The 26204-nt window shown below is 45.1% G+C and overlaps 1 protein-coding gene across 2 annotated transcripts in view; it reads left to right on the forward strand.

Annotated features, from left to right (window-relative positions):
- Positions 1 to 7557: 7557 nt before the first annotated feature.
- Positions 7558 to 26204, forward strand: part of dnai3 (dynein axonemal intermediate chain 3) — a 142261-nt gene continuing 123614 nt past the window's right edge. Inside the window, exon 1 of one of the 2 annotated variants that reach the window (XM_063065070.1) lies at positions 7558 to 7624. Coding sequence is in view for 1 of the 2 variants with exons in the window: in XM_063065069.1 (XP_062921139.1) it covers positions 21523 to 21528 (6 nt within the window). In the remaining variant the exon portion in view is untranslated. Of the gene's footprint in view, positions 7625 to 21481; positions 21529 to 26204 lie in introns of those variants that run through there. The other variant, XM_063065069.1, reaches the window with a different exon arrangement.

Genomic DNA, 26204 nt, shown 5'->3' on the forward strand with positions numbered 1-26204 from the left:
GTTAGAGAAGTCAATGTTCATGCCATCAGGTTGGAGGCTACCCAGATGGAATACAAAGTGTTGTTCCTCCAACCTGAGTGTGGCTTCATCTTGACAGTAGAGGAGACCATGGATAGACATATCAAAGTGGGAATGGGATGTGGAATTAAAATGTGTAGCCACTGGGAGATCCTGCTTTCTCTGGCGGACAGAGCATAGGTGTTCAGCGGAAAGGAATTTTTTTATAATTATTAATTTTTTTCTTTCTTTTTTCTCCCTCTGTCCCTCTCACTATACTCCTTGCCCATCCTCTGGGCTTCCCCCCGCTCCTTTCTTTCTCCCTAGTCCCATGATCCTCTCATACCCCTTTTGCCAATCAACTTTCCAGCTCTTAGCTCATCCCTCCCCCTCCTGTCTTCTCCCATCATTTCAGATCTCCCCCTCCCACTTTCAAATCTCTTACCATCTCTTCTTTCAGTTAGTCCTGACGAAGGGTCTTGGCCTGAAACGTCGACGGTACCTCTTCCCATAGATGCTGCCTGGCCTGCTGCGTTCACCAGCAATTTTTGCGTGTGCCCCTTATTAATCACAGAGACTTTTGACTTCCTTACTCCCTTTCCCAAGGGATATTGATAAGTGAAAACAGGTGTTGAAAGAACAGTCAAATAAAGAACAGCCAACAGATAGGATTCAAAGAACGGGTTTTAAATAATTTATGCACCGAGCTAGATTCGATATTAACACATGCAAAACAGTTTGAAATTGATGGTGCATTGACAGATGGGTGACTAGTCCTGGCACCCAACTACAGTCTAATCATACCAACAGACTTCCCACCGCCACGGGCAAGCCAGTGGGATGAAGGCATTTTTGGGTGCTGGGTTAACAAATTGTAAAGCACTTTGCTTCACTTTGGAGGGTCAAACTTGAAGGCCAAATGCAGGGTTAATGGCAGAATTCATAGCAGTGCCGAGGAACTTGTCCACAGAAAGTTGCCATCCAAAGTGATAGGGTGGTTAATACAGTGTTGAGGCCTTTATTCATTGAGGGATTGAGTTCATGAGCCACGAGGAAATGCTGCAGCTTCAAACTCCAGTCAGACCACACTTAGAGTATTGTGTTCAGTTCTGGTCATTTCATTATAGCAAGGATGTGGAAGCTTTAGAGGGGGCAGAGGAGATTTACAGAGTGTGCGTGCATAGAATATGCTGCTGGGGTGGTGATAGAGACAGATACACCAGGGAGATTTTAAAAAACCCTTAGCTTGCAACATGAATGCCAGAACAACGGAGGGTATGTGGGGGGGGGTGAGGGGGTAGAAGGGTTAGGTTGATCTTGGAGCAGGTTATTGTGCCGATGAGCCTTACTGTGCTGTAGTGTTCCGTGTTATATTATAGTCACATGTATGAGGTACAATGAAGAGCTTCGGCATGCAATCCTACAGATCACTTCATACACAATTACAACAAGTTACAGAATATAGTGTTGCAGCTACAGAGCAAATGCTGTGCAGGTATGCAACATAAAGTGAGTTCATCTTTAGTGTATGAGGAGTCTGATAACAGGTTGAACTTAGATCAGAAATATTGTGCAGTCTTCAATACATCCAACCTGACATTTACAAAACCAATTTCTGTTCTGTAGCTGGACACTCAAATCATCGGCAGGGGTATAACATCAACTGAGCATTGAGTCAGTAGCACGTGTTCTCCCTGACACAGGGGCTCAGTCCCTTCAGGCTTGATACAAAGGTACATGTTAAGAGACAGATTGAGTGGATAGCAAGAGGTTTTTCCACAGGATGAAAATGGCTAATACAAGGGGGCATAATCTTAAGGGGATTGGAATAAAGTATAGGGAAAGTCTACACAGTGCTGGGTGAGTGGAATGTTGTTCTGGGGTGGCAGTAAAGGCAGATACATTAGGGACATTTAAGAGACATACAAGTACACGGATGTAAGAAAAATTGTGGAATGAGAGCAGCATTAAATTGATTGTGAAACAGATTAAAAGGTCAGCACAGTATTGTGGGCTGAAGGGCCTGTATTATTCCATCCATGTTGGATGGGTTTATATCCACTGTCCTTGCCTCAGATCAATCTTATTTCCATAAGAAATAACAGCAGGAGTTGGCTATCTGGCCCGTCGAGCCTGCTCTGCCATTCAATAAGATCATGGCTGACCTGGCCATGACTCATCTCCACCTACCTGCCTTTTCCCGATAAACCTTAATTCCCTACTATGCAAAAATCTATCCAAACTTGTCTTAAATACGTTTACTGAGGTAGCCTCCACTGCTTCATTGGGCAGAGAATTCCACAGATTCACCACTCTCCAGGTAAAGCAGTTCTTCCTCATCGCCATCCTAAATCTACTCCCCCAAATCTTGATAATAGTCCCCCAATTCTAGTCTCACCTACTAGTGGAAACAATTTGCCTATCTATCCTTTTCATAATTTATACATTTCTACAAGATCTTCTCATTCTTCCAGTGCCAAGCTGTATGGGTCCTAACGCCCTTCTCTTGGACAACACTGGTCTCGTGGAGAAGGGAGACTTGCAGCATGGGCAACTGCTGGTCTTCCATACAACCTTGCCCAGGCCTGCGCCCTGGAGAGTGAAGACTTTCCAGGCACAGATCCTGATCTGGCAAGACTAACAGATGCCTTAAATTCTCATTCTTCTGAATTCCATAAGACCACAAGATATAGGAATAGAAGTAGGCCATTCAGCCCATCGAGTCCATTCTGTCATTCAATCATGGGCTGATCCAATTCTTCCAGTCATGCCCACTCCCCTGCCTTCTCCCCTTTGATACCCTGGCTAATCAGAAGCCCATCTATCTCTGCTTTAAATGCACCCAATGACGGCCTCCACAGCCATTTGTGGCTACAAATTCCACAGATTTACCATCCTGACTAAAGTAATTTCTCCGCATCTCTGTTCAAAATGGACATCCTTCAATCCTGAAGTCATGCCCTCTTGTCCTAGACTCCCCTACCATGGGAAATAACTTTGCCATATCTAATCTGTCAGGCCTTTTAACACTTGGAATGATAAAATTCCAACGAGTACAGTCCCGGGTGACCCACTCTCTCCTCAGTCTAACCCTCTCATCTCTGGAATCAATCTGATGAACCTCCTTTGCACCACCTCCAAAGCCAGTATATCCTTCAAGCAAGGAGACCATAACTGCATGCAGTACTCCAGATGCAGCCTCACCAGTACCCTGTACAGCTGCAGCATAACCTTCCTTCTTAAATTCAATCCCTCCAGCAACAAAGGCCAACACTCCCAATGTAGAGTGTGAAGGAAGACAAGTAGGTGCAGTTACTATACAAGAGAGGTGGTGCTCAAAATGTTGAAACAACTAAAGGTACACAAGTCACCCAGACCAGAGGAACTGCATCCTATGGTTCTGAAAGAGGCAACATTAGAAATGATCTTTCAGAAGTCATTGGACTCTGGCATGGTGCCAGAGGACCGGAAAATTGCAAATGTCACTCCACTCTAAGAAAGGAGGAAGGCAGCAGAAAGTTACAAACCAGTTAGCCTGACCTCAGTGGTTGGGAAGATATTAGAGTCAATAGTTAAGGATGAGGTGATGAAGTACTTGGTGACACAGGACAAGATAGTACAAAGTCAGCATGGTTTCCTTCAGGGAAAGTCCTGCCTAACGAACCTGTTTAAATTCTTTGATGAGATTACAGGTAGGATAGATAAAGGAGATGCAGATGTTGTATTGGACTTTCAGAAGGCCTTTGACAAGGTGCCACACATGAGGCTGCTTAACAAGTTAAGAGCCCTTGGTATTACAGGAAAATTACTAAAATTTAGAGCATTGGCTGGCAGGAGGCAGCAAGTAGGAATAAAAGGATCCTTTTCTGGTTGGCTGCCAGTGGTGTTCCACAGGGGCCAGTGTTGTGACCACTTCTTTTTATGCTGTATATAAATGAGTTAGAAGGTGGAATAGATGGCTTTGCCACCAAGTTTGCAGATCATAAAGATTGGTGGAGGGGCAGGTCGTGTTGAGGAAACAGGCAGGATGCAGAAGGATTTAACACAGATTAGGAGAATGGGCAAGAAAGTGACAAGTGAAATACAGTGTTGGGAAATGCATGGTCATGTACTTTGGTAGTAGAAATAAATGTGCAGACCACTTTCTAAACGAGGAGAAAATCCAGGAATTTGAGATGCAAAGGGACTTGGGTGCCCTTGTGTAGATCACCCTGAAGATTAACTTGCAGGACATTTCCACATCATGGGAGAGTCTAGGACAAGAGGGCACAGCCTCAGGATAGAGGGACACCCTTTCAAAGCAGAGGTGTGGAGAAATTTCTTTAGCCAAAGGATTATATTGTGGAATTTGTTGCCACATGCAGCTGTGGAGTCCAGGTCATTGGTTGTATTTAAGGCAGAGATTGATAGGTTCTTGAATGGACATGGTATCAAAGGTTATGGGGAGAAGGACAGGAACTGGGATTGAGGAGGAAAAAAGGATCAGCCATGATTGAATGGCAGAGCAGATGCGATGGGCCAGATGGCCCAATTCTGCTCCTATGTCTTATGGACTTATTCCATTTTGTCATAGTCCGGTCCGTAAAGTCCATATTCCGGTTCACGGTCCAGTCCATCGACCCTTGCTCCAGGTTTTCTTATCTACCCTGTTTCTGTCTTGTTGAGCTGTAATTGAGACAGCTGATGCTCATTGGGGCTGGCTGCATAAATACCTCCAGAGACCAGGGTGTGGCTACTGGATTGTTCCTGTCCTTACTCCTTGTATCCCTTCCTCTGCCTTCTGTTTCCTCACCTGAAGCCCTGCCTTGCCTTGCCGGTCACTCTCGCCTCGCCTGAAGTTCTGTCTTGCCTTGCTTTGCCTGAAGCTTTGTCTTGTCTTGCCTTGCTGTCTTGTCCTGGAGCCACCCTGTACCTAGCTCCTTTCCTGTCCCTTGCCTCTGCCCAGGTAAGCTAGGCTGTCTTGCTGTTACCTGGGGTTGGTTCTGTTCCTTCCTGTCCCTTGCCTCTGTCGGGTGGTAATCCACACCCTGCCCAGGTGATCCGCGCCCTGCCCCAAGCCGCCAGCCTCCTGCCAAGTCAAGTCTCCAGCCTTAAGCCCGTAGATTTCTGCCTCGTCCTGCCTGCCTGCCAAGCCTCGTCCTTGCCTAGTTCTGGGGTCCGAGCCAGAGGCAAGACCCAGGTACTAGATCCTTGTCCAGTCTCTGGCTCAGAGTCTAAGCAGGGGCTCCTAGCTCTTTTGTCTGGTCCTGTTCCAGGTTCCTGATTTTCCTGTCCATGTCCTTGCCATCGCCCTGTATCCTAGTCCTGTCCCTAGTACTTCAGTGTCTGTGTCTTGCACTTGGGTCTGTTCCCAGCTGTGCCCTTCTGACACATTTGCCTTCTTTGATAGCCTGCTGCACCTGCAAACCAAACTTGTTTTCCATTCTGCTCCTCCACCATATTCAAGGAGAGATTTTTCTCTTAAAACAAATAAAATCAGACCATTACAGCACATATAGGCCCTTTAACCCATCTAGTTCAAGCCCAATTGTAGTCCTGCCTAATCCCAGCAGTACTTTCCCAGAACGACTGATAGTATAAAGTCTGTATGTATAGCCACAGGGCACAGAAAACAGCACATTTTATTCCACTTGGGCCACTCACCCATTCACTGCATCACATCTCTATCTGCACTATTCCACACAGACACATTCCAGCTTGTCATCAATCATCCATGTACAGAGCAAACAGTGTTTCTCCAGGGCTAAAGTGCAAATCACAGTACCAACAGCACAATGTATATTTTTACTTAACCAGTCACAAAGAAAAATATAACCCATGTCCCCACATGACATGACTGTAGACTTGGTAGTCATGAACCCTAGACTTACAGGACAGGTACCCGACGTTTGTGAGTTTACGGACCATCTAACAATCAACTCGCAAAATAAAATCAGATTGCCCAACACACACACACACACACACACACACAGTTATTCATAAAAAGCAATAATTAAGCTTCAAACTCCAACTGAATAGCAGAACTCCATATAGTTAGATAGGCAAATAGTTTGCAGTTAACAAGCAATCTCTTGTCGTTCAGAACTGGTGGTAGGAGCGGTTGGAAGTAAACGATGGACGGTGTTTAACTCCTTCAAAGGCTTAAATAACTGCAGGTTTTACCCGATTTCGAGCGTTTTGCCATGGGGGACCCGGTATCTATGATTCACTCAAAACAAACCTTGCTTTACATCAGGGCACGCTGAATGCAGAGAGAGAACCTGCATCTCACACTCCGTGAGACCACTCACGAAACTTTCCATAGCACTTGATCTCTATGCAGCAAAATTAAACTACACCGGTTAGGCTTTATACAGCTCTTGCTCGCTGTGGCGTCAACAAAAGACGTCGAGTCCTCATCAACGCCAGTGCATTCAAAACGAGCCATTATTTGACGGTTGTAACAAGGAACTCACCTACTGGGCTGGAGCGCAGTGGAAAGGTGTTAAAGAGACTTGATGGACGGACACGCGAGACCGCCCCGAGGTCACGTCACGGCGGCCGCCCGTCAATCCGCGCTCCCAGGCACCGCCGGCGACCCGCGCACAGGTTCGACCCTCCGCGCGAAGTTTTAAATGTCGCCAAACTTGAAAGCGAAGTTTCACATACACGTTTGAGGCCAGGTCGGGCTTCAGAGCAGGCGTCGTTAATTTAAAGCCCCAGCCTGGGGCGGTAATAGAAACAATTCAACAGCTGTAAGGTTCAAGATTCAAGTGGCTGACAGGAAATGATAAAATGGTAGCTGGGGGTGTGGAGGGGTGGGTTAGAGGGTGGAGGTGATCACAGCCTCACTGCTTGGGGAAAGTAGCTGTTTTTGAGTCAGGCGGTCCTACATAGCCTCCTCCCTGATGGGAGTGGGCCAAACAGTCCGTGAGCAGGGTGTGTGGGACCCTTCATGATGTTACTGACCCTTATCCAGCATCATATGTCCTTGACAGTTTTAAAGGTAGTACAAGGCAAAACAATAACAGAATGCAGGCAGTACTGTTTTCCATGGATGCTGCCTGGCCTGCTGAGTTCCTCCGGCATTTCGTGTGTGTTGCTTGGATTTCCAGCATCTGCAGATTTGCTCCTGTTTGTGAGCAGAATAAAGTGTTGCAGTTACAGAGAAAGGGCAGTGCAGGAAGACAATAAGGTGCAAGGTCATGAGCAGGTAAATAGTGAGGTCTAAAGTCCACTTATCATACCAGGGGACATTTAATAATCCTATAACAGTGAGGTGTTATGTACCCCTAGGGCTCCTTTCCCTGTGGACTGTCACTTTAAGGCACTAGAGAGAACTGAGTCTAATTTTTGGACTTCTGCTGAGAGAGGGAGAGGGGCAGAGTCTGCCTTTCAGCTGGTGTTTACACTTTTACAAGGACACTGACTACTGCTGTCAGCTTCTGGGTTGCCATGGAAAAAGAGAGAGAGAGGTGGAGTTATTTGATGGACAATCGATGTTATGGTTTCTCTGCAGCGTGTTTACTTTTTTCAAGGACAGTTACGGACACACAGACACACACACAGTTAGAGTCAAGATGGATTCAGTCAATGGAAGACACCAGTGAGTCGGTTGCTGGTTTAAACTTTCAGTAGCCCAAAAGGGGTGAGTTGAGATTGATCCTGAGTATTAATAATAAAGACTCTCACAAGTTTTCTGCAACTAGAACAAGTTTGCAGAGGGGAGAGGAAGGTTTGAAACGGAAGAAACCTTGTGACAAAGAGGTCACTGTTCAGACTGTCTCCTCTGTAGCCCGTGAGCGTGAGTTTGAGTTCCATTCGAATACGAAGGTGTGACTGTCACGTAGTTAATCCACAGGAGTGGGTTTTCTGGTGAGGGGAGTACCTCTGTGAATACCACTTGTGTTTTACCCTTGTTTGAGGGTGGTAGTTCACTGAAGAAAGGCACCCCGTGGGAAATCACTGTTGGAGTTATTTTGTATGTCGTGAAACTGGATAAGTGGTGTTAATCAAATCACGTTGTGTGTTTGGGGTAACCTTGTGGAATATTCCGCTGTGTCGACCCTTGCCTGGATGGTGGTTCCCTTGAAACGGGTCCCCTTAGTGATAAGCTACTGTTGGTGATAATCCATATGTGGATTCTGTTTGAGTATCCTGTGGTCACCACTTTGAGATGTCCTGTAGCTGAATTCGGGTGTGGTACCACTTGTGTTGAAAGGATATTCGTTGAATATTACTGTTGGTGATATTTCATGTGTGGAGTGGAACAACTTCGGAGATAAAACCTACTACTATTGTTATCTGTATTGCTGTCATGGAATCTGTGGAATATCAATGTAATTGCCTTCTCACAACATTCGTCTTTTGGATTACAAATATCTCTCATTAATTAACCTGAGCATTGAACTGAACTTTTCTTACCTATCATTCTAAGACTGTACCCCTTACCACCTAAGCTTGAAGAAGTTTGGGTTTTATATTTACACACCTGTATATGCATAAGTTCCGCTAACCTGTTTGATTTATCTGGTTATATATTACTGTATTGTGTAGTTACTAATCAAAATAACTTATGATAACAGCAATACCAGACTCCAGCTGTTTTCCATTTCTGCTGGTTCTTTAACCCATTATGGGGTACGTAACAGAGGTAAAGCTGTCAATAGACAATAGGTGCAGGAGTAGGCCATTCGGCCCTTCGAGCCAGCACCGCCATTCACTGTGATCACGGCTGATCATCCACAATCAATATCCAGTTCCTGCCTTATCCCCATAACCTTTGATTCCGCTATCTTTAAGAGCTCTATCCATCTCTTTCTTGAAAGCATCCAGAGACTTGGCCTCCACAGCCTTCTGGACCAGAGCATTCCATATATCCACCACTCTCCGGGTGAAAAAGTTTTTCCTCAACTCCGTTCTAAATGGCCTACCCCTTATTCTTAAACTGTGGCCTCTGGTTCTGGACTCACCCATCAGCAGGAACATGCTTCCTGCCTCCAACGTGTCCAATCCCTTAATAATCTTATATGTTTCAATAAGATCCCCTCTCAGCCTTCTAAATTCCAGAGTATACAAGCCCAGTCGCTCCAATCTTTCGACATATGACAGTCCCGCCATCCCGGGAATTAACCTTGTGAACCTACGCTGCACTCCTTCAATGGCAAGAATGTCCTTCCTCAAATTTGGAGACCAAAACTGCACACAGTACTCCAGGTGTGGTCTCACCAGGGCCCTGTACAGCTGCAGAAGGACCTCTTTGCTCTTATACTCAATTCCCCTTGTTATGAAGGCCAGCATGCCATTAGCTTTCTTCACTGCCTGCTGTACTTGCATACTTGTTTTCAGTGACTGATGTACAAGAACACCTAGATCACGTTGTGCTTCCCCCTTTCCTAACTTGACTCCATTAGGATAATAATCTGCCTTCCTGTTCTTACCACCAAAGTGGATAACCTCACATTTATCCACATTAAACTGCATCTGCCATGCATCTGCCCACTCACCCAGCCTGTCCAAGTCACCCTGCATTCTCATAACATCCTCCTCACATTTCACACTGCCACCCAGCTTTGTGTCATTGGCAAATTTGGTAATTTTACTTTTAATTCCCTCGTCTAAATCATTAACATATATTGTCCTTGGGTCTGGTGGTAAATGTTATCACGTTCTTGTGGCTTCTGCTCAGTGGAAGAGATGAGAAGAGAGAGTGTTCAGGTTGGATGACGTCTTTGATTATGCAGGCTGCTTTAATGAGGCAGCAAGAAGTGTTGACAGAGTCCATGGAGGGGAGCCTGGTGTCTGTGATGTACTGAGTGTGTCTCCGCAGCTTTGAAGAGGTCAGTACTTGCAGTATGGGTGTAAGCAGGATAATTAAGCTTGGGACATTTTCACAACCTACTAATTTAAAGATCAACATTAACATCAGATAACTGGAATTAACTGAATTTAGGGTGCTTGATTCCCACGTGGGATCTGAACTCTTATCCAGTTGCATGCACATGGAATTCTGCAGATGCTGGAAATCGAGAGGCGCACGCACAGAACGCTGGGGGAGCTCAGCAGGTCACGCGGCATGTTTGGAAATGAATACACAGAGGACGTCAGCTCATGAGGCCCTTCTTCAGGACTGGAAAGGAAAGGGGGGGATTTGGACAATCCACATTTGGGGTGTGTGCAAAGAACTAATTTTTATTCAGGGCAATGATCAAGATTTTAAAGGCAGATTTTCCTGGCAGTTTTTCTGATCTGAACCAATCAGCAAGAGGGATTCATTAGAAAGGGCAAATAATAATAATTCAAGTGCAAGAAGTGGCCATTCATTTGGGTTGTGCCGGTCTGTAGAGTGGCTTTGGCTCATCAGGCTGGGGTGAGGTAGATTGCCTTGGCACAGGGCCAAGAAGATTAGAGAGTTAAATGCTTGGCCCAAGGATTGGTGTGGGAGAAGTGGGTTTGAATGCATGGGAAACTGACACCAGTATTGGGGAAGGAGGGAGCTGTACCAAAGGGATGGGGTCCACCTGAACCGTGATGGGACCTGGATCCTAGCAAATTGCATAACACGGGCTGTGGATAGGGCTTTAAACTATTTTCTTTCTTTCTTTCTATCTCTCTCTCTCTCTCTCTATCTCTCTCTCTCTCTATCTCTCTCTCTATCTCTCTATCTCTATCTCTATCTCTATCTCTCATTCCTTAGTCAGAGCAACAGAGACTAGGTTCTGTGGGCGCGATACAGACACCCAGATGGCATGTTGCTTCCCTGGTGCCAGGATCAGGGACGTCTCGGATTGGGTCCAAAACATTCTCCAGGGTGCGGTGAGCAGCCAGAAGTCTTGGTACATATTGACACCAATGATATAGGTGAGGAGGTCCTGAAGAGAGATTTTAGGGAGCTAGGTAAATCACTGAGAAACCACCAGGGTAGTAATCTCTGGATTGCTGCCTGTGCCACGTGCCAGTGAGGGCAAGAATAGGATGATTTGGCAGGTGAGTGTGCGGCTGATGACACTGGTGCAGGGGCAGGGGTTCAGATTGCTCGATCATTGGGATCTCTTCTGGGGAAGGTATGACCTGTAGAAAGGTGGTAATCTCTGGATTAAAGGTGGTAATGTGGATTACTACCTGAGCCACCTGCAAATTGGCACAGGGCCAAGAAGATTAGAGAGTTAAATGCTTGGCCCAAGGATTGGTGTGGGAGAAGTGGGATTGAATGCATGGGAAACTGACACCAGTATTGGGGAAGGAGGGAGCTGTACCAAAGGGATGGGGTCCACCTGAACCGTGATGGGACCTGGATCCTAGCAAATTGCATAACACGGGCTGTGGATAGGGCTTTAAACTATATAGTAGGAGGTGGGTACAACAGATTGGAGAAGTATGGATAAGGTAAAAGAAAAAAGTGTGGATAAAGATAAAGTAAAAGCAAAAGTTAAAAAAGAAAACTCAAATGCAAAAGTCCAGATTTTAAAAGCACAATGAGTGTAAGGGCTTTTTATCTGAATACCCTCAGTACTTGAAACAAGATCAGTGAACTTGTGGCACAAATCAGTACAAAGGGGTATGATTTAGAGGCCATTACAGAAACATGGTTGCAGGGTGGAGAGGACTGGGAATTAAATATCCAAAGATATCAGGTAATACGGAAGGATAAGCAGGAAGGTAAGGGAGGTGGAGTAACACTCTTAGTTAAAGATGAGATCAGGGCGATAGTGAGAGATGATATAAAATCTAAGGAACAGAATGCTGAATCCATCTGGATAGAGATTAGAAATAGTAAAGGGAAATAAATCACTTCTGGGAGTTGTCTATCGGCCACCGAATAATAACATTACAGTGGCACAGGCAATAAACAGAGAAATACCTGAGGTGTGTAAGAATGGAGCAGCAGTTATCATGGGGGATTTTAACTTGCACATAGATTGGGTGAATCATGCTGGTTGAGGTAGTCTTGAGGGAGACTTCATAGGATACACTCGTAATTGCTTTCTTGAACAGTATGTTACTGAACCTACAAGAGAACGTGTTATATTGGATCTGGTCCCATGCAATAAGACGGGTAAAATTAATGATCTTGTAGTTAGGGATCCTCTTGGAAAGAGTGATCACAGTGTGATTGAGTTTCTCAAACAAATGGAGGATGCAATAGTTCGATCCAAAACCTGTGTATTATGCCTAAACAATGGAGACTGCAATGGGATGAGGGAGGATTTGGCTGGAGCAGACTGGGAACACAGGCTAGGTGGTTGAATGGTTGAAGAACAGTACAAGACTTTCAAAGAGATTTTTCATGGTGTTCACCAGAATTATATTCCAGGTAAAAGCAAAGACAGTAAGGGTGGGGAGAGCCAGCCTTAGAAAATAAAAGAAGGCATCAAACTAAAAGCTGGTGTGTACAAAATCACCAAGAGTAGTGGGAAACTGGAAGATTGGGAAAACATTAAAAAGCAACAAAGAACCACTAAGCGAGCAATAAAGAAAGGCAAACACGAGGAATTCTGCAGATGCTGGAATTTCAAGCAACACACATCAAAGTTGCTGGTGAACGCAGCAGGCCAGGCAGCATCTCTAGGAAGAGGTACAGTCGACGTTTCAGGCCGAGACACTTCGTCAGGACTAACTGAAAGAAGAGATAGTAAGAGATTTCAATGTGGGAGGGGGAGGGGGAGATTTGAAATGATAGGAGAAGACAGGAGGGGGAGGGATGGAGCCAAGAGCTGGATGGGTGATTGGCAAAAGGGATATGAGAGGATCATGGGACAAGAGGCCCAGGGAGAAAGACAAGGGGGAGGGGGGGAAACCCAGAGGATGGGCAAGGGGTATAGTGAGAGGGACAGAGGGAGAAAATGGATGTGTGAATATAAATAAATAAATAACGAATGGGGTACGAGGGGGAGGTGGGGCATTAGCAGAAGTTTGAGAAGTCAATGTTCATGCCATCAGGTTGGAGGCTACCCAGACGGAATATAAGGAGTTGTTCCTCCAACCTGAGTGTGGCTTCATCTTTAAAGTAGAGGAGGCCGTGGATAGACATATCAGATTGGGAATGGGACGTGGAATTAAAATGAGCGGCCACTGGGAGATCCTGATTTCTCTGGCGGACAGAGCGTAGGTGTTCAGCAAAACGATCTCCCAGTCTGCATCAGGCAGGTCTCGCCAATATATAGAAGGCCGCATCGGGAGCACCGGATGCAGTATATCACCCCAGCCGACTCACAGGTGAAGTGTCGCCTCACCTGGAAGGACTGTTTGGGGCCCTGAATAGTGGTAAGGGAGGAAGTGTAAGGGCAGGTGTAGCACTTGTTCCGCTTACAATGATAAGTGCCAGGAGGGAGATTGGTGGGGAGGGATGGGGGGTACGAATGGACAAGGGAGACACTTAGGAAGCAATCCCTGCGGAAAGCAGAGAGGGGCGGGGAGGGAAAGATGTGTTCAGTGAAACAATCTCCCAGTCTGCGTTGGGTCTTTCAGCAAAACGATCTCCCAGTCTGCGTCGGGTCTTCAGCGAAATGATCTCTAATAAAGAAAGGGAAGTAGATTATGAAAATAGACTAGCACAAAATATAAAAACAGATGATAAAAGATTTTACGGTTACAAGGGGTGATTGATAAGATTGTGACCTAAGGTAGAAGGAGTCAATTTTAGAAAACCTAGCACATTTATTTTTCAACATAGTCCCCTCCTACATTTACACACTTAGTCCAGCGGTCGTGGAGCATACGGATCCCTTCTTTGTAGAAGTGGTCCACGGCAGGGGTGATTGTTAAGTTTGTGGCCTAAGGTAGAAGGAAATGAGTTGTACAGCTCTCGTTACACACACGTGCAGTTCAACTCTGAGTGAAAATGCAGGAAGTTTGAAGTTTCTCCTCATCTCCTTCTACCTTAGACAACGTACTTATAAATCACCCCTGCTGTAGACCACTTCTGGAGGTCCCAGACGCCGACTTCTACAAAGAAGGGATCCATATGCTCCACCACCATTAGATTAAATGTGTAAATGTAGGAAAAATAAATGTGCTAGGTTTTCTAAAATTGACTCCTACCTTAGGGCATGAACTTATCAATCACCCTTCGTATATAAAGTGGAAAAGGGCAGCTAAAGGTAGACAATCCCCTTGTCCTGATGGAATGCATCCCTGGGTGCTGAAAGAAATGGCAGAGGTTATAGTATAGGCTTTGGTGATAATTTACCAAAGTTCTTTGGACTCGGAGTAGGTCCCAACGGATTGGAAGACGGTGAATGTCACACCACTGTTCAAAACAGTTTGTCGGCAAAAGGCAGGTAACTATAGGCCAGTTAATTTAACATCTGTAGTTGGGAAAATGCTTGAAGCTATCATTAAAGAAGAAATAGCGAAGCATCTGGAAAGAAATTGATCCATCAGGCAGACGCAGCATGGATTCAGAAAAGGCAGGTCCTATTTGACAGACTTACTGGAGTTCTTTGAGGATATAATGAGTGCAGAGGATAGAGGGGAACAGATGGGCATTACTTGGATTTCCAGAAGGCAGTTGATAAGGTGTCACATAAAAGACTTATCCATAAGATAAGGATGCATAGAGTTGGGGCTAATGTATTAGCATGGAAAGAGGATTGATTAATCAATAGAAAGCAGGGAGTTGGGATACATGGGTGTTGGTGGTGAGTGGTGTGCCACAGGGGTCAGTACTGGGCCCATAACTATCCCAATATAAATTAACGATCTGGAAGAGGGGCTGTGTGTAGTGTATCTAAGTTTGCTGATGGCACTAAATTGAGTGGAAAAACAAATTGTGCAGAAGATATGGAGAGACTGCAGAAAGATATCAATAGGTTAAGCAAGGGTCTGGCAGATGGAGTACAATGTTGGTAAATGCAAGACCATCCACTTTGGAAAGGAAATGAAAGAGCAGGTTATTATTTAAATGGTAAAATTTTGCAGCATGCTGCTATGCAGATAGATTTGGGAGTGCTTGTGCATGAATCACAAAAGGTTGGTTTGCAGGTGCAGCAGGCTATCAAGAAGCCATATGGAATGTTGGCCTTCATTGCTAGAGTAATTGAAGTTAAAAGCAGGGACATTATATTGCAACTATACAGGGTACTGGTGAGGCTGCACATGGAGTACTGCATGCAGTTCTAGTCTCCTAACCTGAAAAAGGATATACTGGCTTCGGAGGTGGTGCAGAGGAGGTTCACCAGGTTGATTCCAGAGATGAGGGGGTTAGACTATGAGGAGAGATTGAGTCACCTGGGACTGTACTCACTGGAATTCAGAAGAATGAGAGGGGATCTTATAGAAACAAATAAAATTATGAAAGGGATATATAAGATAGAGGCAGGAAATTCCTGGGATGGCAGGTCTTTCATATGAAGAAAGACTGGATGAACTGGGCTTGTACTCGTTGGAATTTAGAAGATTGAGGGGGGATCTGATTGAAACGTATAAGATCCTAAAGGGATTGGACAGGCTAGATGCGGGAAGATTGTTCCCGATGTTGGGGAGGTCTAGAACGAGGGGTCACAGTTTGAGGATAGAGGGGAAGCCTTTTAGGACCGAGGTTAGGAAAAACTTCTTCACACAGAGAGTGGTGAATCTGTGGAATTCTCTGCCACAGCAAACTGTTGAGGCCAGTTCATTAGCTATGTTTAAAAGGAAGTTAGATATGGCCCTTGTGGCTACAGGGGTCACGGGGTATGGAGGGAAGGCTGGGTTCTGAGTTGGATGATCAGCCATGATCATAATAAATGGCGGTGCAGGCTCGAAGGGCCGAATGGCCTACTCCTGCACCTATTTTCTATGTTTCTATGTTTCTATGAAAGTTGTTTCCACTGGTAGGTGAGACTAGAACTAAGGGATATGGCCTCAGGATTCGGGGAGTAAAATTTGGACGGAGATGAGGAGGAACTGCTTTTCCCAGAGAGTGGTGGATCTGTGGAATTCTCTGCCCAATGAAGCAGTGGAGGCTACCTCAGTAAATATATTTAAGACAAGGTTGGATAGATTTTTGCATCGTAGGGGAATTAAGGGTTGTGGGGAAAAGGCAGGTGGGTGAAGGTGAGTCCATGGCCAGATCAGCCGTGATCTTATTGAATGGCGGAGCAGGTCTGACGGGCCAAATGGCCGACTCCTGCTCCTATTTCTTATATTCTTAAATAGAACAGTTTAAATCTGAATTCAAGGGTGTCCAATATCCTTGCAGGCTGGTTGGCTAGAGTTGTTTGGGAGGGTTAAGCTAATTTGGCGTGGGGATGGGAGTTGGAGTGATCATGCTGAAAATGAGGTAGTTGGTTTACAAACAGAGGCAATGTGTAGTGAGACTCCTAGCAAGGAGAGACTAATGACAGGGCAAAATTACAGTCAACAGGGTGAGCTGCAACATAACAGGCAGACAAAATCGAATGTCGGTGTTATATTTGAATGCACGCAATATACGGAATAAATTCAATGAACTTGTAGCACAGTTACAGATTGGCCAGTATGATGTTGTAGGCATCACTGAGTCATGGCAGAAAGAAGATTATAACTGGAAGCTTAATGTCCAAGTTTACATATTGTATTGAAAAGACTGACAGGAAGGCAGAGGGGGGTGCTTGGCTCAGTTGGTAAAAATGAAATTAAGTCATTAGAAAGAGGTGACATAAGGTCGGAACATAAGAACATAAGAAACAGGAGCAGAAGAAGGCCATCCAGTCCATCGAGCCTGCCCCGCCATTCAACAAGATCTTGGCTGATCTGTCCGTAAACTCAGCTCCATCTACCTGCCTTTTCCCCATAACCCTTAATTCCCCTTACTATGTAAAAATCTATCTAATTGTATCTTAAATATATTTAGTGAAGAAGCCTCAACTGCTTCCTTGGGCAGAGAATTCCGTAGATTCACCACTCTCTGGGAAAAACAGTTTCTCCTCATCTCCATCCTAAATCTTCTCCCCTGAATCTTGAGGCAATGTCCCCTAGTTCTAGTCTCACTTACCAATGGAAACAACTTTCCTACTTCTTTCTTATCTATCCCTTTCAAAATTTTGTATGTTTCTATAAGATCCCCTCTCATTCTTCTGAATTCCAGAGAGTATAGTCCCAGGCGACTCAATCTCTCCTCATAGGTTAACCCCTTCATCCCTGGAATCAACCTGGTGAACCTCCTCTGCACTGCCTCCAAAGCCAGTATATCCTTCCTCAAGTAAGGAGACCAGAACTGCACACAGTACTCCAGGTGCAGCCTCACCAGTACCCTGTATAGTTGCAGCATGACCTCCCTGCTTTTGAATTCAATCCCTCTAGCAATGAAGGCCAACATTCTGTTTGTCTTCTTAATAACCTGTGTACTTGCAAGCCAACTGTTTGATATTCATGCATAAGCACTCCCAAGTCCCTCTGTACAACAGCATGCTGCAATCTTTCATCATTTAAATAATAATCTGATCTTCTATTATTCCTTCCAAAGTGGATGATCTCACATTTACCAATGTTGTATTCCATCTGCCAGACCTTGGCCCACTCACTTAACCTATCTATATCCCTCTGCAGATTCTCCACATCCTCTGTACAATTTGCTTTTCCACTCAGTTTAGTGTCATCAGCAAATTTTACTACGCTACACTCAGTCCCCTCTTCCAAATCATCAATGTAAATGGTAAACACCTGCAGGCCCAGCACCGACCCCTGCAGCACCCCACTCACCACTGACTGCCAACCAGAGAAACACCCATTTATACCAACTCTCTGCCTTCTACTGGTTAACCAATCCACTATCCATGCCAATACACTTCCTCCAACTCCATGCATCCATATCTTATTTATAAGTCTCTTGTGCAGCACCTTATCGAATGCCTTCTGGAAATCCAAGTATACAACATCCACCTCTATCCACTGCACTCATTATCTCCTCAAAGAACTCCAGTAAATTTGTCAAACAGGACCTGCCCTTTCTGAATCCATGCTGCGTCTGTCTAATGGAACCACTCCTTTCTAAATGTTTCACTATTTCTTCCTTAGTGACAGCTTCAAGCATTTTCCTGACTACAGATGTTAAGTTAATTGGCCGATAGTTGTCCATCTTCTGCCTACATCCTTTTTAAAAGAAAGTGGCGTGACATTTGCTGTCCTCCAATCTGCCGGGACCTGCCCAGAGTCTAGAGAATTTTGGTAAATGATTGCCAACCCATCTACTATCACCTCCGCCAATTCCCTCAGCACCCTGGGATGCATCCCATCAGGACAAGGGTACTTGTCTACCTTTAGGCCCTCTAGTTTACCTATCACTATCTCTTTAGTGACAGTGATTATATCGAGGTCCTCACCTCCCATTTCGTCCATAACATCATTCTTTGGCATATTAGACACGTGCTCCACCGTGAAGACCAACACAAAATAGTCGTCCAATGCCTCAGCCATTTCCTTATCACCCAATATCAATTATTCCTTCTTGTCCTCCAAGGGATCTACATTGACTTTAGCCACCCTCTTCTGCTTTATATATTTATTAAAAATTTTGCTATCTGTTTGTATATTTTGTGCTAATTTACTTTCATACTCTATCTTCCCTTTCCTTATTTCTTGTTTAGTTGTTCTTTGTTGCTTTTTAAAGTTTTCCCAATCCTCCAGTTTCCCACTACTCTTTCTGACTTTGTACACGAGCTTTTAATTTGATACTATCTTTTATTTCCTTAGTTATCCAAGGCTGGCTCTCCCCACATTTACTGTCCTTACTTTTGACTGGAATATTCTTTTGTTGAGCACTGTGAAAAATCTCTTTGAAAGTATTCCAGTGTTCCTCAACTGTCCTACCAAATATCCTGTGCTCCCAATCCACATTAGCCAACTCCTCCTTCATCCTGTTGTAGTCCCCCTTGTTCAAGCATAATACACTAGTTTTCGATCTAACTAGTTTTAGAAGATGTTGAAGCATTGTGGATAGAGCTAAGGGTAAAAATACACTGGTGGGAGTTGTATACAGACCCCCAAACAGTTAGAACGATGTGGTCTTCAAGTTATAATGGGAGACAGAAAATGCATGCCAAAAGGGCAATGTCACAATAGTCATGGGGGACTTCAAAATGTGGGTAGATTTGGAAAATCAGGTTGGTGCAGGATTCCAAGAGGGGTAATTTCTGGAATGCATACAAAATGGCTTTTTAGAGCAGCTCATGGTTGAGCCCACTAGGGAATCATTGAATGGTGAAAGGCCTTGATAGAAAATGAGAGGACACAACCTCAAAATAGAGGGCTGTCCTTTTAGAAGAAAGCTAGATAGATAGATAGAAGAATGGATATGAGGAGGAATTCTTTAGCCAAAAAGTGGCGAATCTGTGGAATTCTTTGCAGCTGTGGAGGCCAAGTGTTTATAGAACATAGAATAGTACAGCACAGTACAGGCCCTTTGGCCCACATTGTTGTGCCGACCCTCAAACCCTGCCTCTCATATAAGCACCCACCTTAAATTCCTCCATATACCTGTCTAGTAGTCTCTTAAACTTCACTAGTGTATCTGCCTCCACCACTGACTCAGGCAGTGCATTCCACGCACCAACCACTCTCTGAGTAAAAAACCTTCCTCTAATATCCCCCTTGAACTTCCCACCCCTTACCTTAAAGCCATGTCCTCTTGTATTGAGCAGTGGTGCCCTGGGGAAGAGGCACTGGCTATCCACTCTATCTATTCCTCTTATTATCTTGTACACCTCTATCATGTCTCCTCTCATCCTCCTCCTCTCCAAAGAGTAAAGCCCTAGCTCCCTTAATCTCTGATCATAATCCATACTTTCTAAACCAGGCAGCATCCTGGTAAATCTCCTTTCCAATGCTTCCATATCCTTCCTATAGTGAGGTGACCAGAACTGGACACAATACTCCAAGTGTGGCCTAACCAGAGTTTTATAGAGCTGCATCATTACATCGTAACTCTTAAACTCTATCCCTCGACTTATGAAAGCTAACACCCCATAAGCTTTCTTAACTACCCTATCCACCTGTGAGGCAACTTTCAGGGATCTGTGGACATGTACCCCGAGATCCCTCTGCTCCTCCACACTACCAAGTATCCTGACATTTACTTTGTACTGTTTATGTATATTTACGGCAGAGGTTGGAAGATTCTTGATTGGTCAGGGCATGAACAGATATGAGTAGAAGGCAGGAGACTGGGGCTGAGAGAAAAAATGGATCAGCCATGATGAAATGGCAGCAGACCCGATGGGCCAAATGGCCTAATTCTACTCCTATGTCTTATGGTGCCTTCTTCGGCACTGGGAAGGAAGGGGGGAGACGCCAGGTTAAAATCTTATTCAGATTGTCGATTCAAACTGGAGTCAGGATATTGCAGATGCTGGAATGTAGAGAAACACACAAAACTTTGGCCGGCTTAGCCAGCCAGGCAGCATCTATGGAGAGATGCTTTTATTAAACTGTGTTTCCCTTGTCCAATGAGATTGACTCTTGATCTTCAGATTACCTCATTATGACTTTAAACACAAGAGAGTCTGCAGACTATCTTGCATTATTTCATTAGGAGTCTGGCTGCATTTCATTAGGAGTTTGAGGAGGTTTGGCTTGTCACCTAAAACACTCGAAAACTTCTACAGGTGGAGACAGTTCCGAGAGGCTGCGCCACTGTCTGGCATGGGAGGGGGTTCTGCACAGGATCGACAGAAGTTACAGTAAGTTGTAAAGTTAGACATCTCCATCGTGGGCACTAGCCTCCATAGTATTCAAGACATCTTCAAGGAACGGTGTCTCAGAAAGGCGGCGTCCACATTAAGACCCCCCCCCCCACCCACCCAGGACAGACCCTCTTCTCACTGTTACCATCAGGAAGGAGGTACAGAAGCCTGAAGCTACACACTCAGCGATTCAGGAACAGCTTTCCCTCTGCCATCCGACATTGAACCCGTGAACACTACCTCACTTCTAGTATTTCTGTTTTTGCACTATTTTAACTATTTAACATACATGATTGACTCGTTTATTTTGTTTTCTATATTTATCACGTATTGCATCGTACCGCTGTCGGTAAATCAACACATTTCACGACACATGCCGGTGCTATGCAATACGTGATAAATATAGAAAACAAAATAAACGAGTCAATCATGTATGTTAAACGCAGAGCGTCTCGTTGTGCCGTTGTACCTGATTAAAAGTGCAATCTGTAACTGTAACACTTTATTCTGCATGATTGTTTATCTTTGTCTCCGTCAATGCACGGTGTAATAATTTGATCTGTATGAACAGTATACAAGTTTTTCACTGTACATGTCACAGTAATAGAACGATTTGCAATGAGGAATCCACTGCGGTGTGGGAATGGAAATATGACCAGATTAACCTGCGTAATGATATATCAGCTGTAAAGATAATTTTAAGTCTGTTAAAAACTATTTTAAACATTCAACCCGAAACCCCCAATATCCCGGGAATTCCGTGGATGGCACATGCGTACACTAGCCGTGGCAGCCAATCAGCAGCGCTCGTCGCCGACACCTAGCAACGCCCCTGGAGACCAAGGACGCCGGAAGGGAGCGGTGGTCAATTTGGAGCTGGAGGCCGACAACGGCTGTGGCGGCCAGGATGAATGTAAGTGCCCCGGGGCCACTTAGCCACAGCAGCCGGGAGTTGGATGGGCTTTACTCCGAGCGTTTCAGCGACCCCGATGACGCTTGGCCGGGTCTCCCCGCACTTCAGGACCAGATCGAAGGCCAGACGAGTGGCCGACACTGGCTCTGATCTGCAGTGCCCCTCTCCTTCCCTCCACACAACTGTAGGACAATCTACCTTGCACCTTATCGTCTGCCTGCACTGCAGTTTGTTTTTAGTTACTCTTTGCATTCTGTTATTGTTTTACCCTCTTCTACCTCATTGAATAATACAATGCTCTGATCTGTATGAACAGGTTTTTCACTGTACCTCGGTATATGTCAGAAGCGGGTTTCACAACACCTACGTATGTCATGAAAATTGCTGTTTTACGACAGCAGTGCATTGCAATTCATTGTAATAAAACTAAATTGTAATAAGTATATATAAATTAAATACGTAATGCAAAAAGAGGGGGAATTATTGAGGAAGGTTTGTGGGTTCAAGATCTTTTCAGAAAGCTAATGGTGGAGGGAAGAAGATGTTGCTGAAACGTTGTGTGTGTGTGTGTGTGTGTGTGTGTGTGTGTTTGGGCTCCAGTACCACCTCCTTGATGGTAGCAAAGAGAAGAGGGCATGTCCTGGGTTATCGGGCAGTCCTTAATCCTTAATGGGGAAAATGTGGAGGTCAAAAGGGACGCGTTACCCCTGGACCGGAGAGGGGACCAATATTCTTGCAGGCTGGTTTTTCTAGAGCTGCAGAGGATGGTTTAAACTAAATTGGCAGGGGCTTTGGGAAACTGAGTGATAGGACTGAAGATGGGGCAATTGGTATACAAGTAGGTGCAGTAGGTAGTGAGACTGTGAGGAAGGAGAGACTGATGATGGGGCAAAATTGCAATCAGTGGGACGAGTTGAAGTGTAACAGGGGCCAGAATCGAAAATAGTGATGAATACAGGACTGAAGGTGTTATATTTGAATGCACACAGTATATGGATTAAGATAGATGATCTTGTGGTGCAGTTAGAGATGAGCAGATATGATATCATGGGAATCACCAAATTGTGGCTGAAAGGTTATAGTTGGGAGCATCCAAGCATATACATTGTATTGAAAGGTCAGGGAGATAGGCAGAGGGAGTGGAGTGGCTTTGTTGGTAAATACCAAAATCAAATCCCTAGAAAGAGGTGACATAGATTGGAAGATGTAAAATCCTCGTGGATTTTCAGCTAAAAATAACCTGATGAAAGTGACATACAGACCTCCAAACAGAAGCCAGGATGTGGGCTACAAATTACAATGGTAGATAGAAACAGCATCTCAGAAGGACCATGTCATGATAGTCATGGGAGATTTCAATGTGCATGTAGATTGGGAAAATCCGATTGATTTGGAAATTGGAAATTGAAAATTGAAAATCCCAAGAGAGGGAATTTGTAGAATGCCTTTGAGATGGTATTTTAGAGCAGCTCGTGCCTGAGCCCACTCGGGGAAAGGCTGTTCTGGTTTGGGTGTTGTGCAATGAACTGGAATTGATTAGGGAGCTTAAGGTAAAAGAACCCTAGGGGGTAAGTGATCATAATATGATCGAATTCACCCTGAAATATGAGGAGGAGCTAAAGTCAGATGTATCAGTATTACAGTGGAGTAAAGGGAATCGCAGAGCACGAGGGAGAAGCTGGCCAAAATTGACTGGAAGGGGACACCACCAAGGATGACAGCAGAACAGCAATGGCTGGTATTTCTGGGGGAACATTAGAAGGTGCAGGAAAGACACAACCCAAAGATGAAGAAGCATTCTAAAGGGAGGATGAGGCAACTGTGGCTGACAATGGAAGCCAAACACAGGATAAAAGCAAAGGAGAGGGCATATAATAGAGCAAAAATTAGTGGAAAGTTAGAGGGTTGGGAAGCTTTTAAAAACCAACGGAAGGCAACTAAAATGCCATGCCATGAGAAGAGATGAAGTAGAAAACTAAGCTAGCCAATAATACAAAAGTGGGTACCAAGCATTTTTTTGGCTATATAAAGAGTAAAAGAGAGATGAGAATGGATATCAGACGGCTGGAGAGATAGAAATGGGGGACAAAGAAATGGCAGAGGACCTTAGTAAGTATTTTGCACCAGTCCACTGTGGAAGACACTAACGGAATGCCAAAAATGTGTGAGGGTCAGTGGATAGAAGTGAGAGTTGTTGCTATTACTAAGGAGAAGGTGCTTGGAAAGCTGAAAAGTCTGAAGGTAAAAAGTCACCTGGATCAGATGGTGTACACCCCAGAGTTCTGAAAGAGGTGGCTGAAGAGATCGCAGAGGCATCAGTAATGATCTTTCAAGAATCACTGGATTCTGGAAAAGTTCCTCTGAACAGGTTAATTACAAATGTCACTCCGCTCTTTAAGAAGGAAGAGAGGTAGGAGAAAGGATGCTACGCCCAGTTAGCTCAGTGGTCGAGAAGATGGTGGAGTTGATTGCTAAGGACGTGGTTTTGGGTCCTTGGATCCACATGATAAAATAAGCCTTGGTCAGCATGGTTTCCTTAGGGGAAAATCTTGTCTGACAAATCTGTTGGAATTCTTTGAAGAAGTTATAAGCAGGATAGACAAAGAAGAGTCGGTGGCTTTTGTTTATTTGGATTTTCAAATGGCGTTTGACAAGGTGCCACACAGGAGGATGCTTAACAAGGTAAGAGCCCATAGTATTATGTGAAAGGCATGAGCATGGATGGACCCTCTACCCTCTGCTATCTGATTTCCCCTTTCTCCAGCCCTTTATCTATTTCACCAATCAACTTCCCAACTCTACACAGGCTCAGAATTGAGGGACACCCATTTAGAACAGAGATGAGGAAAAATTTCTTTCGCCAGAGGGTGGTGAATCTGTGGAATTCTTTCCTGCAGATGGTTGTGTAGGCAAAGTCACTGGTTATATTTAAGATGGAGTTTGATATGTTCCTGATTAATCACAGCATCATTTTCTGTTGTTATTTGAGGAGAGGGGCAGTATGAGTGTGAGGGCAGTTTGTTGTTCTCGGTGTCGGATGTGGGAGGCCCTGGAGTCTCCAAGCCTCCCGGACGTCTACATCTGCGCCAAGTGCATCGAGATGCAGCTCCTAAGGGACCGCGTTACGGAACTGGAGCTGCAGCTCGATGACCTTCGTCTGGTCAGGGAGAGCGAGGAGCTGATAGAGAGGAGTTACAGGCAGGTGGTCACACTGGGACCACGGGAGGAAGACAAGTGGGTCACGGTTAGGAGGGGGAAGGGGAAGAGTCAGGTAATAGAGAGTACCCCGGTGGCTGTGCCCCTTGACAATAGGTACTCCTGTTTGAGTACTGTTGGGGGGGACAGCTTACCCGGGGGAAGCGACAGTGGCCGTGCCTCCGGCACAGAGTCCGGCCCTGTAGCTCAGAAGAGTAGGGAAAGGAAGAGGAGGGCAGTTGTGATAGGGGACTCGATAGTAAGGGGGTCAGATAGGCGATTCTGTGGACGCAGTCCAGAGACCCGGATGGTAGTTTGCCTCCCTGGTGCCAGGGTCCGGGATATTTCTGATCGTGTTCAAGATATCCTGAAGTGGGAGGGTGAGGAGCCAGAGGTCGTGGTACATATAGGTACCAATGACATAGGTACGAAAAGGGAAGAGGTCCTGAAAGGAGAATATAGGGAGCTAGGAAGGGAGTTGAGAAAAAGGACTGCAAAGGTAGTAATCTCGGGATTACTGCCTGTGCCACACGACAGTGAGAGTAGGAATGCGATGAGGTGGAGGATAAATGCGTGGCTGAGGGATTGGAGCAGGGGGCAGGGATTCAAGTTTTTGGATCATTGGGACCTCTTGGCGCAGGCGTGACCTGTACGAAAAGGACGGGTTACACTTGAATCCTAGGGGGACCAATATCCTGGCAGGGAGATTAGCAAGGGCTACTGAGGTGATGTTAAACTAGAATGGTTGGGGGGTGGGAATCAAATTAAAGAGGCTAGGCGTGAGGAGGTTAGTTCACAACAGGGGGCTGGGAACCAGTGCAGAGAGACAGAGGGGTGTAAAGTGAGGGTAGAAGCAAAAAGTAGTAAGGAGAAAAGTAAAAGTGGCAGGCCGACAAATCCAGGGCAAGCATCAAAAAGGCCCACTTTTCAACATAATTGTATAAGGGCTAAGAGAGTTGAAAAAGAGCGCCTGAAGGCTTTATGTGTCAATGCAAGGAGCATTCGTAACAAGGTGGATGAATTGAAAGTGCAGATTGTTATTAATGATTATGATATAGTTGGGATCACAGAGACATGGCTCCAGGGTGACCAAGGATGGGAGCTCAACGTTCAGGGATATTCAATATTCAGGAGGGATGGACATGAAAGAAAAGGAGGTGGGGTGGCGTTGCTGGTTAAAGATGAAATTAACGCAATAGAAAGGAAGGACATGAGCCGGGAAGATGTGGAATCGATATGGGTAGAGCTGCATAACACTAAGGGGCAGAAAACGCTGGTGGGAGTTGTGTACAGGCCACCTAACAGTAGTAGTGAGGTCGGAGATGGTATTAAACAGGAAATTAGAAATGTGTGCAATAAAGGAACAGCAGTTATAATGGGTGACTTCAATCTACATGTAGATTGGGTGAACCAAATTGGTAAAGGTGCTGAGGAAGAGGATTTCTTGGAATGTATGCGGGATGGTTTTTTGAACCAACATG

This window comes from Mobula hypostoma, chromosome 12, assembly GCF_963921235.1.
Source record: "Mobula hypostoma chromosome 12, sMobHyp1.1, whole genome shotgun sequence".
Taxonomy (NCBI): domain Eukaryota; kingdom Metazoa; phylum Chordata; class Chondrichthyes; order Myliobatiformes; family Myliobatidae; genus Mobula; species Mobula hypostoma.